Below are 18136 nucleotides of genomic sequence, written 5' to 3' on the forward strand. Positions count from 1 at the left end.
CACACGGGCACCCAAATTGGCCATCGAGAGGAAAGGGGGGACCACCGAAAACTCGATTCATAGATCATCGGGCGCAGGTACACGGAACTCCAGTATTACCGATGGCCCTGTCTTCCCGTTCCTACCCACTGCATGTACACGCGCGCGAAACTTTCCCTTATCCCTTCGCAGCTGGTATGCGGGAAAAGGCAGAGCAAGCCACTCCCAGAGTCAATTAAATCGTTTAACGATTGTCCTCCAACTGCTCTGTTTTCCCAGGGATATATCGGGGAAATCCCACCCGCTGGGTTATAACGAACGGTCCAAGTCGCACACGTGCGCGCTCGTGTATACGAATATACACGTTGTCCATGAGTAAGCTTCTTGTAAACGTGAATATTCATGTAGGGCTCACCTATTGGGGGAAACGGAATAATCGAGCGTCCAGATTTGCTTGGTTGGGAGGAGAAGCCACTCCATAAAGTCTCGTGTGTCCCGGTACTATCTCTGCATTGTTTGAAAGCTGTCTGGACCCTCTTGTACAGTTTCGTCCCTCGATTTCTCCCTCTGCTGTGTATATGTATAACCAGCACGAGAAGGAACAATTTGCATGACGAGGAAACTTAGCCGGGGCATCCCAAATATTCCTTCATGGTTAAGTTAAGGGTGAAAGGGTGCAGTTATATTTCACGAAAAGTTGGTCATTTTAGATCCTAGTCCTTTACATTAATGAGTTTGATTGTTCAATTACACAACACTACTTTTTGAAAATAGCAAAATGTTGTTTTTCCAACCGACATGAAGACACTGACATTTCATCATTTTAAAAATTCTAATTGTAGTCGTGTATGAATAAGCTTGTGAAATAATTTTTAGGTTTTTTCTCGCTTCATTATTTGAAAGTTATATGCATAGGGAACTTTTCCAGTCGTATCTCCATATCAATTTTGAATTACACCCGGTAAATGCCTACTTGGAGTCACATGGTCAACTGCGAGGTCAACTGAATGCTATACTTGGACCATTACCTATTTTCAAGGCGATCCATAGATCCGTAAAAAATTTTTTGTGCAACCTTAGATTTGAATATTGTTAGCATTCGTAATAATAAGAGTCACATCAATTTCGTCTCTTAGGAGTTACAAATCATTCATGTAGCTGGTATTGTATCAAAATTTAGATGGTCAGTACAGTATGTTGTCATCTGGGGAAAATGTGCACAAGTCATGTTTAATTCTATAATAATACGTTTCTAATTTGTTAATACCCTAAGTAACTGAGAACAAAAGGATCAATAAAAACATTCCAAACTTTTTCCATCCATATCTATTCTTCTTGATGCCGAGTGAAGAAGCGGGCACATAAAGGTAGTGCACACTTGTCGCAGCCTTTTTCAATCTCTGGCAGCCACTTTGATCAAATTAAAATTCGCGGATGCGGGACTATATCCTCTCTTGTCTTTTTGTCACTCAAATGCTCTGCTACCTTGATATATGTATATACACGTATACCACTCGGATCGTGCTCCGTATATTTTAAAGTTTATTGGTGTCAAGATGAGTCGCAAGGTTCGATGGTTGTTTTTCACCCTAAATCTTTAGACGATACTCAAAAAGATCGAGATAAAAATTAGCTAAACCATTAAATTTATGCCGATTGAGATCAACCAAAGTTATTGTTCATAATAAATTATTTTTAGCCAGTGTTGCCAGTCTTTTGATTAATAATTTTTGCTGTTTCAGCAATTATGCTCGAGAATAACATTACTCACTTATCGAACTGTATAATTATACGCGATAAATGCAAATATCCCTTTATAGAAAGTATATTCTTGTGTGTGCGCGACATAACACTCTATCAGATATAATTTTGTATTGACGATGATTCATAATACAAGACAGTTGAAAACTCAAATAAAACCAACATTAAAGCCAAGTACGATTACACTGATTATTACCCGCAAGTGACTTTAAAAGTTTTTTCAAGCTTTTATACATTTGTTATCTATAATCTTTTTTAATGGCCTCTGTAATATACATTGTATTGTCAATGTTGTGTATGTGTGAGAACTTTAATACTGTTTTTATCTCAGGGTACTTATACACTTGGATAATTCTACTACTAAACATCATACTGTTTTCCAAGATAAAGTCCGATTGGCATGTCTTGTACTTTAGTTAACTATATCAGCCATTTGTTTATAAGATATACATTTTTAGTAAATCAATAAACTAGTCATAGAAAAAATTGTTTTGTGCAGATACTTCAATCGAACATACATGTTCGGTATATGTCATAAAGGTGATCTATCAGAGGGAGGTTTTTTTGAAAAAACGGATGCTCGCCCATGAATAAGCTCTCCAGAAAACACATCCATCTCCCGTTACACGCCCTTTTCGCAGGTGTCATATTCCTGCCACGGATAGTCGCAGTGTCGCTACATGTGCGAGCGTCCTCTTCTTATCTCACCCACTTCCCGAGTTCAGGTGCATTTACTTGACGCGTTGCGCCATAAGCTCGTCGTGTGTACGGTATACCAGCGAGGGAAGGTGGTGAGTGGCACTTTGCACGAAACTCAAGAGCCCACTATACGGCCATATACCTCCGTATCTTTCTATTTCCACGCTTTTGAATTTATCGATGGCTTTTTCCGTTCAAAGTACAGTAGCTGTATGATGCACGAATTTTGTCAGCTACTTATTTTTGGTTTTCTTCAGTAACTAGTGCCTCAACTTTTCTATTCATTATGTAACAATAAATACTACATATCTCTCTAGTTTTCTTAAGAATCAGATCTCATGTTTAATCAATCGATGGACCTTAGTAATTTATCGTTGGTCAAACATACAAACTCAAGACTTAGTCTATTTACGAGTCTTGTTTTGTATCGACCATCAGTTCCAACAACAGCACTTAAATTTATCGACCACATAACAGTTAGTATATTTTTCTACGATTTTAAGCTTCTAAAACGATTAAAAATACTACGACCTTATTGTGTTCTTTGAAATTGCAGTTACCAACAGTTTTTTTTTTTTTGGAAAACTGCCAGAATTAGTTTTTATAGTCGTTCTCAAACATTTTTTATGTAAGAGTAGATTTGCACGTAATTCATCCCAGACGTTCTTATTTTACAAGTAGGGCAACCCTATGCTGCATTGAACTGTTTAAAATTTAAAAACAGTGGGATAGCACAGAAATAACACGTCTGACACTAGAGTATTCCACGTACTCCTGTTGGATTTGATTATATTATTTAAAATTACAAAACTGAAAAAACTGAAAAATAAGGTGGGCGTTTGAAAAAGAGAATTTTTACAAAAAATACGCTGTGATGATGTAAATACAATTTTATAATCTCATACATAAATTATTGTACTTTGAATCCTTATCAAAATAAATGGTAAAAATCTAAAAGAAGGTATTAAAAAGTTTTTTATGAAGTACATTTAAATAGAAGATTTTAAAAACTTGTATCTCACCAATATCAGTTTCATGATGTTTTCATAAAGTTTTTGTAATATTTTTATTAAGTTTATATAGAGTTCCCGAGTCCTTTTTTTATTCCAATTCGGTACAAGTTATTTTAATACTAAACAGTTTCTAACGAACAAAGTTTTTATAAGCTTAAACCTCATGTGAAGTCGATGTTAACAAAAAAACCATGACATTAAGAAGATAGTTATAATAATCATCAATCGTCTTCAAAAAAAAGCTCATCATGTATTGCAAATACTCAAAAATTAACATTCCAACGAGATAAGCAAAGACTGAAGAAAAATATAGCAGCAACATCGAAGTGCTCCTGAAAACCAGTTGTTGTCTCCATCAACACAACAACGTACACTCGCAAAGTCCCTTACATAAAAGTATCGAAATACACTCGGCTAAGGTCCATCGTTAAACACAATACACCCTACCCGAGAAAAGTCAAAATCAATAACCTTGGAAAGAGCGGGGGTAACGAAAATACCCGCCCGAAGGAGCAATTATTCGCGAGCTCTCGAGTAATTTAAAACTCGAATGATGTGATTCGAGAGCAATAGTTTTGATAACGAGACGGCGGGCTATATACATGAGTTCGACGGGGAAAGGGGCCCTGGGATGGAGTTGCCCTCAAAAAGGCTTAATCCTCTTTGGGAGCGATGACGCCGAGGAGGGAGGGCGAACGAGCGGAGACGGCAATTACTCTAATTAGAATTCTGCGGATTGAATTGTGGCCGAATAATTAAGTTTCACGGAAGACGCGAGTAGCCCCCAGATGGACTGTACAATCGAACCCCCCTGTGCTCACCCTTACTTTTGTCCTGTGGCCCCCGAGGCAAACTCGACGCAGACTTCGACGATTGGCAAAGATAACAATGTCGTTACGCCAGATTAAAGTCATCGGTGGAATAATAGGCAAGGATAGAGACAACCCCCTCTGTATTTTCCTCTCTCTCTCTCTCTTGGTATTTTTCCGTGTGGTTATTCGATGCTCCGAAGACGTGGGGTTGCGGAATTCGTTACTGGGCACTCGAGTGATTAAGTTTGTCCTTGCTGGCTGATCTTCTTCTGCTGCTACGGTTTTTCCTTCTTGTTCACCGATTCTCTGCGTGAATGTGGCCCTGTCCAAAATTGTCAAATGTACCTTTTACTTGGATTCTTCATGATAACGAATAAGAGTTTTGTTGTCTAATTAGTGATAAGGTGGTACCAATGCTACAATAGATTCCAGCTCAGGTGTTTGTTTAAAAAAATCTTATGGTTTGGTCTTGTGGAAAAAAGATGCTAACTCAGAAAATTTCTTTCATTCGGTATGAAAATAGTTTCAAAAATGGTAAAAATTTATTTACCAGTAGCTTCATGAATACCAATGTCTATTCATTCTTCTTTTTTTTTTTTTTTTTTTTTTTCACTTCGAATGACACAGTAACGGAAGTGAAACAAAATTTGAAACAAACAAATAGATAGAGCTCTTTTAGCAAACAGACTTGAATAAAAATTCCAGCTGGCACATTCTTTCCCACAAACTATTTCGTTTGATAATGTTTGACAAATACATCAATCAGAATCTAAGTAAATTCTTCTCCATTTCAATTTCATGTAAAAATCAGCTGCCTTCGAGAACTTACCGAATTTGATATGCTTCGTTATTCTTCTCAAAAAGTTGAATGCTGATTGTTCAAAGATTAACGAGAGAAAAATGGAGCATAAAATAATAAATCGGATGGCTCTTCTACAAATACCCAAAAAATATTGAAAGTTGCAGTGAATAGGAGCGTCCGAAAAAAAAGATGTTTTCTACTCCATTCTTCAACAGAAAACTATGTATTTCAAAGCACTGACGTCGTTAGTAAATACACCCAGCGTCGCATCCCCGGAAGCGAAAATCCTTGAATAGCCCTCTGCATCGAAAAATAGCTTTTACTCCGCCGAAAGAGCACTAGCGGTCCGGCTTTTTTTCCCCCAACTTCGACCTCGCTAATCCTAATCAATACGGCCATCGGGTAACCTTCAAGTGGGGCCGTCAAAGAGGAGCCGTCCTTTGATCAAGCTCGACTATTGTGATCTCGTGGAGCTTGAGAAAAGGAGGGAAAAAAGGCACCACGCCTCGTCCTCGTTTCCTCTCCGAGGTGGAGTCTTGGGGCTGCATAATGCGAGACGCTGTACGGACTATTACCTCGAAAGAGCGCGCGTGTCGTGCATCCTTTCTCTCTGCTTCATCCCCTCTGGCAAAACGACTACGATCCACGTTGAATAACCTATAGGGTAGAGATCTATTTTTTTGTTTTTCACGTAGAAGATCTCCTTGAAGATACTCGATGGTTTAAATTTGGGTGGTAGTGAGCTATCAGCAGGTTAGAAAGTGTACCAAAGACCAGTTTAAAAGGTAGCGATGGAAACAACAACTGTCTATTGTACAAGTTGCCAATCTTTTGTCATAATTTGTAAGAAAGTAATTTTATTTAGATTCATGATCTGTTATTGGGTATATTGATGGCACAACTGTCTTTGCAAGTTCATCACTTAAAATACAGTAGTTTCGAATCGATATCCATTTGTACTACCCACTGACCGGATGAAATCCAATACTAACGTACCACTACGAACAAAAGGAAAAGGGAAAACAAACCGCGTACACAATCAAATGAAACTTACGTGTATCGACCCCAACACCACAAACGCTCGCCAACGGCATCCCTTTTGCCGCAAAATAAGCCACGAAAGTTTTCCGATATTCTCCAAACGCACTTTCCTTGCCATCCTGGTTAAATAAAACCAAACTTGGATAGAGGGGAAAAAAAAAAAAAAAAAAAAAAAATCGAATCACTGTAGCGTGCAGTCGGGCCCTCCTCCTCCACCACCCAACTCTCTAATACCCAGTCTTTATCAAGATTGCTTCTGCCCAAGTGCAGAGCAAAAGGAAAGACTACGCGAGTTCCCGTCAAGCCGTCTTTGTGCTCATCCTCTCCCTTTTGTGTTCGACCTGCGTTGCATACCAATAGTACTCGCTGTTGAGTCGCACCCAAGATTATATACATATACATAGCGCGGGAGGGAATAAAATATCACCGTCTTTGTATAGTTATTTGCAAGCGCGGAAGAGCTCGCTACGTTTTTCTTCTCTACTCGGGCAACTGTCTTTCATTATCGCTCTCTCTTTTTTTTTTATTTTTTCTTTTCGATCGCTCGTCTTATGCTCTTCACAAGTGTGCATTTCTCCCTCGTTTTGCCGTTTTTGACTGACTTGAGAGAGCCTTTGCGTCGAATCATCCCCATTTCGATTGTCTCCAGGATTGCTCATACTTGGTAATGAAAATCATTTGGATGATAGGGAAAAGTCACTGATGACGATAGTTATGTACAAGATCCATACAGTGGTTGGGATTTGCATCAAATTCTTTTTTTGTGTTAACAGAGTCCAAGAACTCCAGTTAAGAAACTAGTCACGCATAAAGGTATCAACTCGGTAGATCTAGGGTAGAAAAACGTATTTGGTACTCTCTTCGTTCCGGCGAATCTTTGAAAAACCAAAAAACCAGAGGCACAAAAGCTCCCGATGATCGAAGCTACATAGGGGGTTCAAGAAATAATGGCGGGAGAACTCGAGATCAAATTGTCTGCGAACTTTTCGGCGTATAGTCCGGCCGGTCGGTCCCGGTAATAAACTTACCCTCTCCAGCGGCTCACGCTTTACGTCTGTTCGTATCCGAAGAGGGAAAGAGCGGCTGGCGCGGTGTTTTTCATTCGTCTCCCCATCCACGTGTATGTATATATACACACTTCTCGCACTGGTGCGCAGTACGCGATTATTCTCCATCCCTATTTTCGTTCCTCTCGTTTCTGGGGGGTGAAAATTCAATACTATTCGACATAGCGGAGGATCAATGGTTATATTTTTTTAACGAGACCGACTGGTGGCTTTTTGTGTCTCCCTGTGGCTTTGTACGCGAGTTTTGTTGATATCTCGAGAAAAGAGAATAAACGAGACACGAAATACCCCCTTCTGAAATTTTTGAAATGATCAAATTAATGTGCAAGCAGATTATCTTGTGTCCAGGTCACGCATATATACGTAGGTACACCTCACGAGTAGTTTTCTTACCAACTTCCGCAAAGTTAATTAACGGCTGAACCAAAATGAACTTTCCACCGTGCACGTAACACGGTAGGGAGGGTAGTTAAGATTTTTTTACTCCCACCGCTCGGGGATGGTATGGGTGTATATATATGTATATACAGATGTAGTTGAAACAGACGTCGGCGCGGCTTCAAAACGCGGTGCAAATTCAATTAACACGCACGGATGGACGCGGTGCTCGATGCGAACTCTATCGGACAGGGGGTGAGCTCGTGTGGGGGTGGAGTTTAAAAAAATACCCCGATCCGACCAATGGTGCGTGCAGAAGCTCAGTAGGCCGGCTTGATCGAGGTTTTCTTCTTCAGTGAAGCTAACAGTTTGACTCGAAATTGAAAGACAGTGGCTGACGTGCCAATTTGCGCTGCTATACGCACAAAAATGTCCCATCGTTGAAAACATCATTGCTGATGTACGATAAAAATCCTCATCGTCTTCACGTGTTTTAGACTTCCACTTTCTGATACCCACACTTTACCATCAATCTTTTTTTTTTCATACTGTTGCTATTCGTCCTTTCCATGTATAAGGGAATGCGTTTGCAAATTGGGATCATACTACAAGTGCGGCGCAAAAATCGCTTCGCCGATCACCGCAGATCGTTTCGGTCAGCTTGAACTGGAAAAAGTTTCTTTCAGTGACCCGAAAAAGGCACGTAAAAAAGGCTTCCTACATTCCCAGAAAAACAAAAATACCGATACGCACAAATCGAAACGAGAGTCACGGAAATTCCGAAAATTCGGCCCACCTGGTGCTGACTGCGTATGCAAAAAGACCATGTATGCACAAGAACCACGCTCGATCGCCCCATCCTCATGGACCCATACACTTCCATATACACAGAACGTATTGGAGTTTGCAATACATGGGAGCGATGTGTACGAGGTTCCATGTCTCGCTTGGGAGTTGGCACGACACGAAAGCCAATTAGCCGGGCCACCCCCTCGCCCTTTCTCCCTTTTATTGTGCTTCTCGCTCACTGTACCGAATATACATGTACGTGTACGCACCCGTATTCCAGCTCAAGCGGGCAATCTCCCCTGCCTACGCGCAGCGCTATTTTATACATGATTTTTGAAAACTCGTGACGTGTCGCGCTTTATATACGAACGAACGTTCCGGGACCCCCACCTCCCCCCACATCTGCTCGACGGCCTGTGTTAAAATCATTCGCGTGGCAATAACTGCTGTTCAATTATGCCGTTGTTCGCGGTATCATCCCCTTTCCCTTCTTTTACGATATCGCTGGGGGCCGTTTGAAAATAACAATTTTCGAGCGCTGTATGAAGTTCTCGTGGGGGGGGGGGGAGGCGTTCATTAATTCGAAAGGGGAGCTCGTGCGATGCAGAGAGAAAGAGATGTTGGGGTTAGCCCCGAAATAATGACCAAAGTTCGGGCTGGATAATTAATTGTTGCGAAATCGATGTTATATAGAAATGATGAAGAACCCCCCTCACCACCCCCCCGGGTGATATATATTGTGGCAGGAATTTTGGGCGATTGTATCATTCGTAAGTGATATTTATGCGTGTGCGATTTCACGTGTGCGTAAATCATGTGTGGAAAAACGTTTATGCAGTTGAATTATGAAAATCAATAAGTTAACAACAAATAGATCACTTAAGGCGTTCTAAGAGCTGAGTGGTCCTCAAAGACAGCTCTAAGCACCGAGCAATGCACTACTTTGGCTAAATATTTTTTAAAAATTTTCTTGTGTGTTGTTGCGTGTACTTATTCCAATAAGGAATATTTTTTATAAACAATAACAACAACTACGCAGTTTACCGAAATTTCCACTCCAACATCAGTCGAATGTATACACTTTCCGCGCTTTTGAACGTAAAAAATAAAAGAAAACATTCCTGTTCTGCGCTGACTTTTTTATGCTCTATTTATCATTGAAAGTGTAGCTTTGAAAAAAAGAAAAAACAAACAGAAGTTGAAAAAAAAAAAAAAAAAAATGTACACTACTACATGGACAAGAGTAACGGTACAGATGTCGACATGAGAGTTAGTCATTGCACACGAGACAATTGACAAGCTACTCTGCCGCTCAATTCCTCGAGGGAGTTCCACGCTAATAATCGGCTGACACGCGCGAGACTTCATCGTGCGGGCGATTGTATGTGTACTCGTCCCGTTGATTGCACCCGCTTACGGTGAGGGTTGGCTGGACACAAAAATGCGGACGGTATTGCTCCGAAGTTGGTGATGAGAAATTCCACGAGCGAACTCTTTTTTTGTCGAATTGGAGGATTACACGATGCATCTTTTTAGCTCGGGGGAAGGATACGACATCAATAGATGGTTGAAATCACTGCTTAATTGTGTTTTATCGTGAACAAAGTTTGCATGAGTTTTCCATCGATATAGAGCTGATTATTTGGTTTTGATTGAGCTTGATTAGACTACTTAGTCCACGTGGACTTAAAAATAACTTTGAGGGCGTAATGAATTGAGCCCGTTTTTCGAACAAGTTTTTATTTATAAATCAAAACGAGAGACTTTGAAAGACTTATGTGCGCAGACCCTCGGCGATACCAATAAATCCCAATTATTCTTCTCTAAACGCACCTCGAAATAATAACCTTAATTTTCCCTCAAACAGACATACAAACACTCATAAATCCAAAACATCAAACTAGAAATTTTCCTCATTGACCTCATCAATGAGATTTGACTAAAGTTATACGAATTCCACGCGAGACCCATCGTCACGGGTTATCAAAGCCCCGGAAGTTAATTGCGATGGCAAATTGTGTATCCATCCTAACGTGTTATGAGTGAAAATTGAGGTGCGCTTCGTACTCGTCACTCAGAAGTTTGTAATTAGTTATCCTACTAAGCGCTTCTCCAGCCACGTTACATTCCACGTATAATAAGCCAACACGGAATAAATTTCACCGCAGCTATGTACCACGTAACAGTTGAAAGTACAGCGCGTCCGTGCCCCCTCGTACAACGGGTAAACGGAAATTCCAAACGAGCCATGAAATTTTCCTCAATTTTTCAGTCTTTCTTTTTTATTTCTTTCTTTGAGATGTAATGTTAGTATATTCTATAAAATTGAGACAGATGAAGAAATCACGCCGGGATATTCCATCGACGTTGGCTTCGGCTGTTACGTGTCAATGTTCAGACAGCCAGAACCGTAGTTCCAGGGTAGCTCTCCCCTCCACCTTTACGCAGGATACCCGTGTACGTAATATCAACATAGGCACATATATGTGTTTGCCTAAGGCCAAGACACCGCTCGTTCTCGATGACACTGTGCAAACAGGAAGATGCATGTCCCTTCCACCCACAACCCCTCTCCTCTTCTTACTCCACCGATCAGGAACCACGCGATGCGTGTAATTGGTCTCTTGCCTTACGTCACCGTCAAGACATCAGTTTCATTAAAATTTATCGCTTATATACCATTCATTGGTTAAAAGTAAAATTTTACATTATCAAACTCAATAAGTTGATGAAACGGATAGATGAATCAGTTTAGGGAAGCAAGGACGAATCAGTTGGAATTTTTTGGGACTTTAATCGTTATTAAAACATTGGCACGCCAGTTTCACAATTGAAGCATTAAAAAAGACATTACGCTGTATTCGTTCGAGCACTTTCACAGATTTTCCAAGAGCGAAAAGCAATTTAGCAATCTCGAAAAACCAAGAGCTCAGGCGTTAAAAAAAAGGGGGGTCTTGAGAAACCTATCGACAGACTTTGACAGCTTTGCGGCTTTGGTTTGCTTTGTAGGTACACACACACACACACAGATATAGTGATGGTAAAAATAGAAGAGCTGGTAAATGACGCAATATCCGGTCTCTGTTGCAGGTGATGCTCCCGATCGGCTAGCTTATCTTCCAGGAGCTCTTTGGACGACAATCCTTTCCCAGGCAGCCGAAGCGGAAGTGGCGACGCGCGAGAAATTCGTCGCCGCAGGCCGACAGCGGTAGCAGTGGCTCAGCGGCAGAGGTGAGTTGTTCCTCTTTTTGTCCTCGCCTTTGCTTTTGCGCCCCGCATCATCTTCGACCCGAGCTTTTGTCGCTTGGGGGAAAGGGGGCTCCGACTTTTCTCCGGACCTACATTGCTCTTTGTCATTTTTCTCTCGTTCGAACTGGTCTAGGTGTACGTATATATATATATTAATTGTAACTCGTGGAAATTGAACGGCGCATTAAGTTTCCGACGTAGTTTTAAAAAGTTTCCGAAAGGAAGAAAACTCGCTGCTCTTACTTTTTGTTCGGTAACTTGTTATTATTACGACCGGAGCAATCCCAAAGTTTTTCATTGCTCTGCTGTACGTATATGTGTTTACGTTGGTTCCGACGGAAAAGTTTCCGAGATTGGAGTGTGAAAAAAAATTGGATCGGCGAATGAAACTTGTCAATGCGCGACTTTTTTTCTTTTTGCGATATCAGAACTCGATATGATGTGCATCGTTTTATCTGATTTAATGTGGGACAACGAAAAATATTTTATTTCATGTTTGAATGTATATCATAGCAGCTAACTTTATGGTACATATGGTTAGATGAAGCCAACTCTGGTAAGAAAAATTAGAACTTTGATATTAAAAAAAAAAATAATAAAAAAAATAAATCTCTATTAATTAATCAGCAAAAAATTATGCCAAGTTCGATTTTTTCGATTCTTATTTTAAAGGAATATTTGAGTTATGAATAGTTAATCTCTAATTTTTCAAACACAATATCTTGATTTCTAAATAAATTTTTCCTGACGAAAGAAAATTTTTTTTTTTACCATGTAAATTAAGATAACTTTTTTTCAAAATAAATAAGTACCATCCAAACAGTTATAACAATGTTATTTATTTCAGAAAAAAGATTCACAACAAAATATGGTTTATTAAAAATTGTATAATCGTTTAATAAAAACTTAATGAGGTACAAAAACTTTATTCACATTTTTGGGCCACTGATCATTAAAATTGTTCTATGGGTTCCAGAGATTATTTAAGTATAGTATTTTGTTGATTAAAAAACACAAATGAAGTAAAAAAATACATTTTTCTTTTTTAGTTGCTCCAAACATAAAAAAAAAGACATTTCAAGTACTACATTATTAAAATCTGCTAATAACATCCTTAGATATGACTTATGTAAGATATGATATGGTTTTATATAATTTATTGACTATCAAGGAAATTTTTTTTTTTTTTTTTTTTTAATGACTTTATGAAAGTATTCAATCTTAAATTTTTTTCCCGAGCTCTCTAAGTATGAAAACACAAATTCGAGCCCCACATCATTGAAATTTAAGATATGTCTGATTAAAAATACTCACATATTCTTACATATTTTCATGAAAACCTAACTTTTATATCTTATACTTCAGAGTACTTTTTTAGTATGTACAAAAAATGAAAATGGTCTTATTACCAAAAGTCTGAAACCATGTAGTCCTTGCAATTGAAATCTCTCGATAAACAAATACACTTCATTTATATGACTTGATGATCAACAGCAAACGATTAAAAATTGCATTCATACATTCAGGGCTATTCAGTGCAAAAAAAAAAGAGCGAAAGCTTATGAGAAGGAGTGCAACTGTGCTATTCAATGACTTTTTCTGAAAACGCAAGACAAGGAATGTGGCAAAGTCTAAAAATGAACTGACTAATGATTTTTCTTCAGCTTTTCTACTTGGCCCTTGACACCTTCATCAAAACAGTCAAGTGCTCACGAAAGCCTATCGCACGAATTCCCACGCCGATCGGATAAAGTTCGGAAGTTCTTTTGTTTTAACTACAAAAGGGAAGAAAGTAAAGAAGTGGGAAGAATAAGAAGAGCCGCGATTCGATTTCCATTTTCATTTAAAACCAGCTCTTCCTCGCTCTTCGCTGGTGCGCGTTGCATAAAAATATACAGCCCCGGCTCCTTCGCTGCCCTGCTTCTCTCTTCGCTCGCCGCACGCTTAAATCGAAATTTCTATCGGCACTGCCGATCGACCGTGGCACAGTAAAATCGACGATTAAAGTCATGCACTTTGGACGGTGCTTTTTTACTTTTTTCCCCCATTCTCTTTTTCCCCTTCTTACTTTTCTTCACTAACGTCGAACTGTAATTGTTTGTATTCAGTGTAAAGAAAATGTTGAGTTTAGAGATAGACGTTTTTGAGGCATTGTGGGCAACCAGAAATTTGACAAATGGAAAGATTGAAAAAAGTGGAAACTTTTTTGTGAGTTAAAAGAGACAGATATATGGCAGCTTGAGCGAGCTATTTTTTTTTAAGACCAAATATGGCTTTAGAAAAAATCAACGTGCCTGACATACTCGACTGTTTCTACTGATCCACAAAACATTCAAATAAGGTTTTTTCATGGCATATCTATCATATTACCGATATTATGATCTATTGATAGTCATTATTATTAGTACTATCATTCAGATAAAACTCAAAGGCTTTCATACATAGCTTAGGTAAAAATGTTTCATATTAAACTTAGGTAAAAATGTGATTCCTAGCTTTTTAACGATCATGTAGTTTCTGGTCAGCCCTTTTTTTAAAAAAATCTCATTTTCTTGGGCTGTGAAGCTAGGACTCGATTGAGGTAAAGTTAAGGTGACAAGTATAATATTGTAACCTTCAAGCACTTACTAAGAGTAACAAAAATTCACGTAAATATAAACTTACATTATATTTCTTCATCCTTTACAAAAAAAATAAGTATAGACAAAGAACTTTATTGAACAGAATTTCAGATGAAGTAAAATTCTACGAGTTTTCAAACGTCTCTAAATTAATATACTATATTGTATTCATTTGTTTATTGACATCTGAGAATTTCAACTATAAAATTCGTCTAAAATAAAAACATTGATTAGTTAAAAGTGTAAAAATGGTATGGATAGGATATACACTATGGCAAAGACGAAAAATGAGCGGAAAATTTAATTAAGATTTTATAATCTTTGAGTATTTTAATATACGTCTTTAAAAATAAAATATTTCTAAACGACTGTAAAAGTAGTCACAACATTTATACGAAGCGAATCTCACCCCACACAACTGAATAGTAGAAACTAATTTGTATTTAACAGTACATGCCAAGTATTTTTGAGTTAAATACATACAAATTAAAGAAAAAATAAATAAATAAAAAAAATAACCTTCCGACACTAGCTGATTACAAAGCCGTGGTCATTTCAACGCTGTAATAACACAGACGCGGTAACTTTTAATTGCAGGTACTATGGGAGCGGGGGTATGGAGGGCGGAGGAGGGCCACAAGCCACGGACGAGTTCCGGCGCGCTCGTCGTTGCTACGAGCTACCGCCGTCGTTGAGGAACTTCCGCGAGGGCCGGTCCAAGGCCAGTGTGAGCTGCTGCGACTACTACTTTTGCTACTCGCCGATCCGACAGGACGATGGCCGGAGAGGCACAGCTACGAGTGGTCCGATGTCGCAGCTGTCATTTGACGATGACAGGTTTGTTGTCCGCTCCTACAATGGATGGGCTTTGCATGCATGTGTTTTTTTCAAGCCTGCTGTTATTATCCGCTTAAATTTTCGGTAATTTTCATGGAGGCAAGCTTACATCGACTGTTTTTATAAACAATGTCAAAAATAATTTAAAAAATTTGAATGGTAAAACGCAACTTTTCGACAGAGCATATGGCTAGTGAAGGAAAAAAAATTTACTGCTCTAAAACGACGGCTAGTAATATTTAGTAGCTTAGAAACTTTTTATTTTTCTCACTGTTATGTGTAAAGTGCAGACCAGTATTTTTTTATTATCTGTACAGTTATTTTTACTGTTTGTAGAATAGGAATTTTATAATTGTAATAAAGTATGAAGTCCCTAGAAGACGATATAAGGTTTTTTAGTTTACAGTGCCAGTTCAGTAATTCTTACAACTTTTTTTTCTGCATATACTTTATAGCTATCAAAACTAAATTATTGTTGTTTTATTTTCATAACTTGAATGATAATAATTAAAATTTCTTACACTCAAAAAAAATAATTTTGTCGATCCAAATAAAAACGTTTATTCGAATAGAAGCAAATAAATATTCGTTCAAATATATTAAATATTACTTTGTAATGAAATTATTTACATGAGTTCAATTAATATTATTTTATTTGAATGAGTATATATATATTTCATCCGAATGTATAATTATTTGTTTGCATACGTATAAACGTTCATTTGAATCGACGAAATTTTTGTTTTCAGAGTATGGAATGAAAAAAGGCATTCGTATGATATGGTATTTACATTTTTATTAAACAACAGCGAGAATCCTGCGTTCTAACGATTTTTCGAGCGAATATAGCGTGTACATGCACGTCATTCGTATCGAGATAAAGGGGCAATTTCAACCTTACTTTACCGTGCCGATTTCGTTTAATCACATTTTGAGGTAAAAGCGGATTAAACAAACGAGCCTGATAAAGCAGCTTTTCTGCTCAGACCGCTATAATCAGTTACTCGTGGAAAAAAAGGACTCCCATTCAAGTGCTGGATTCTCTTGTTTCCCTCGACATTTTCAGTCGCAATCCCTTTATACGAAATCCATTTTTATTGCATCAAAAAATGCAGTTGATATTTATAACGGGAAACAATGTTATTCGTGCAACAATTTTTATTTAAAATGCGAAAATTTTATTGTTACTACGTTACACCTGTAAAGAATTGAGACGAGCACAGTATAATAACAAGAGATTTTTTGAGACTTTGTCAACAATTTATTTTTTAGTGTACTATGGTTTTCTATAAACGATTTGCAAAAAGCTTTGTAGTACTCAAGCTTCCTCACCTTAAAATCCTTTTAAAAAGAGCCCCTCCAAACTTCTGCTTACCATGAATTGTCTAGTGCTTGACTATTTATTACCTTATTGCATAATTCAAATGAAGTTTGACAAAAAAAATAAAAAAATAAATAAATGAATAAAAAATCTAATTCCAGGCCCAAAACGCACGGCTCGTGGTCGTCTTGGTTCAACAGCCGCGTCATTAGAGCCTCGAGTCCCGGGGTGCGATACCCTTGCAGGCAGGAGCCAAAGGTGGATCAAACGAACGGGTCATCAAGGCTCGGCGATCGAGTCGAGGAGAAACAGCAACCACAGCAGGAAGAGCCCACACTGAGGCCGGGCTGCGCCGTGACAGCACCAGCAGGTAGGAACGACCGTCTCTTGGTTCAGCGGCGGTGGTGCTGCAGGTGGCACGGCACCGACCACCTCCACAGGCCTGATTCCCGACATGCCCTGCGGACGCTTTTCGGCGTGATGCTCTTCGCCATACTGTTCCTCGTTACGCCTGGTAAGTCTTCTTTATTTTTTTATTTATTTTTTTTTTTTTTCACCATTGATCGTCTTTACACGTGGACTGCAATCATCTGCACAGACACGAGTTTTTAATGAAATCGCAGATGTCTTTTAGAGCTAACAACAGCTCATTCGCCAAGGAAAAATTCATCATTGCTATATATACGATATTACATAATAATCTGTAAAATTATTTACATTTAACACCTAGACGATTTTCTCACGAGAGAAAAGTTTGTCATTGGCGACGAAAATTTTATTTCCGAACGTAACTCTTTTTCCCCCACGCTCCTATACTCTCCAACTTTTGCTCTCCGTTCAATGTACCGTAAAGAGAGTACATCCATAGGAATCAAAAGAGCCGCTCTGCAATTAGTTGTGCGTGGCCGTGGTGTTATCGTCGATTTCGTTAGCTGCTCGCGATAATATTCCTCCAACCCTCGTACACTTCCTTTTCGAGGACCCATCTGTATCCCCCGCCCGATACGATGTTACAAAGTATATGCACGCCGAGTTTTATCGACGACGTACACGAAAGCGAGAGCATTGGCGTCCTAATGTTGTTTACAAGCGCTGATTTATGGCACTCGAGTTGCGAACACTTCCAGCCCGCCGATAAATCATCATCTCCTTCGCAGCATCCCAGAAGATATCGCCCACGATTCCAGCGATACGAGGACATCCTTCCCTTGGGAGGCAACAACAACAACAACAACACTCTCATGTGTACACAATTTGTGTATACTGTTGCGGTCGATGCTTATTAGTTGACGTATACACGAGCAGCTCGGCGCTCATTTATTCATCCATCCCCATTATACGTGTATTTGTTGGTTCACATGTATAACAATAATAATTTTCTACGAAGGTTGAACACGTACAGAAAAAAAAAAAAGAGAAAGAAAGAAAGAAAGAAAGGGAAAAAAAGAGGAGAAGCGATTATCCCTGCTATTAATAGAGGCGAAATCGATGAAAAAGTCACGCAACCGTCCAATTACACGTGCTCACGAATCCCTGCGCGAACTTTCCACGAACTTTGCAAGCATGTAGTTGTTGCGACGTGGGAGAACATAATTTAATAAATAAATAAACTTAGGCTGGTTGATGAATAAAATAAAACAAAAAAAAGAAGAAAAAAAAGAAGTACTTTAGCTCGAAATAATCGGAGAGAGGCCGAGCGGAGAGGTAAATTATTCGCTGGGGAGCCGTAGTGCGTGTGTACGGGCCGGGGTTAATGGAATCTCATTA

The 18136-nt window shown here is 38.9% G+C and overlaps 1 protein-coding gene across 1 annotated transcript in view; it reads left to right on the plus strand.

Moving 5' to 3' along the window:
• The window catches only part of LOC106640587 (protein turtle), a 285202-nt gene that overhangs the window by 211795 nt on the left and 55271 nt on the right, over positions 1-18136 (plus strand). Inside the window, exons 5-7 of the mRNA XM_089594743.1 lie at positions 11432-11572; positions 14809-15048; positions 16531-16883. Coding sequence (XP_089450869.1) covers positions 14828-15048; positions 16531-16883 — 574 coding nt within the window. The 5' untranslated portion in view covers positions 11432-11572; positions 14809-14827. The remainder of the gene's footprint in view (positions 1-11431; positions 11573-14808; positions 15049-16530; positions 16884-18136) is intronic.

The sequence above is a fragment of the Copidosoma floridanum genome, unplaced genomic scaffold, assembly GCF_036245765.1.
Source record: "Copidosoma floridanum isolate Cflo_tuat_1 unplaced genomic scaffold, Cflo_Japanese_pri ptg000001l, whole genome shotgun sequence".
NCBI classification, from domain to species: Eukaryota; Metazoa; Arthropoda; class Insecta; order Hymenoptera; family Encyrtidae; genus Copidosoma; species Copidosoma floridanum.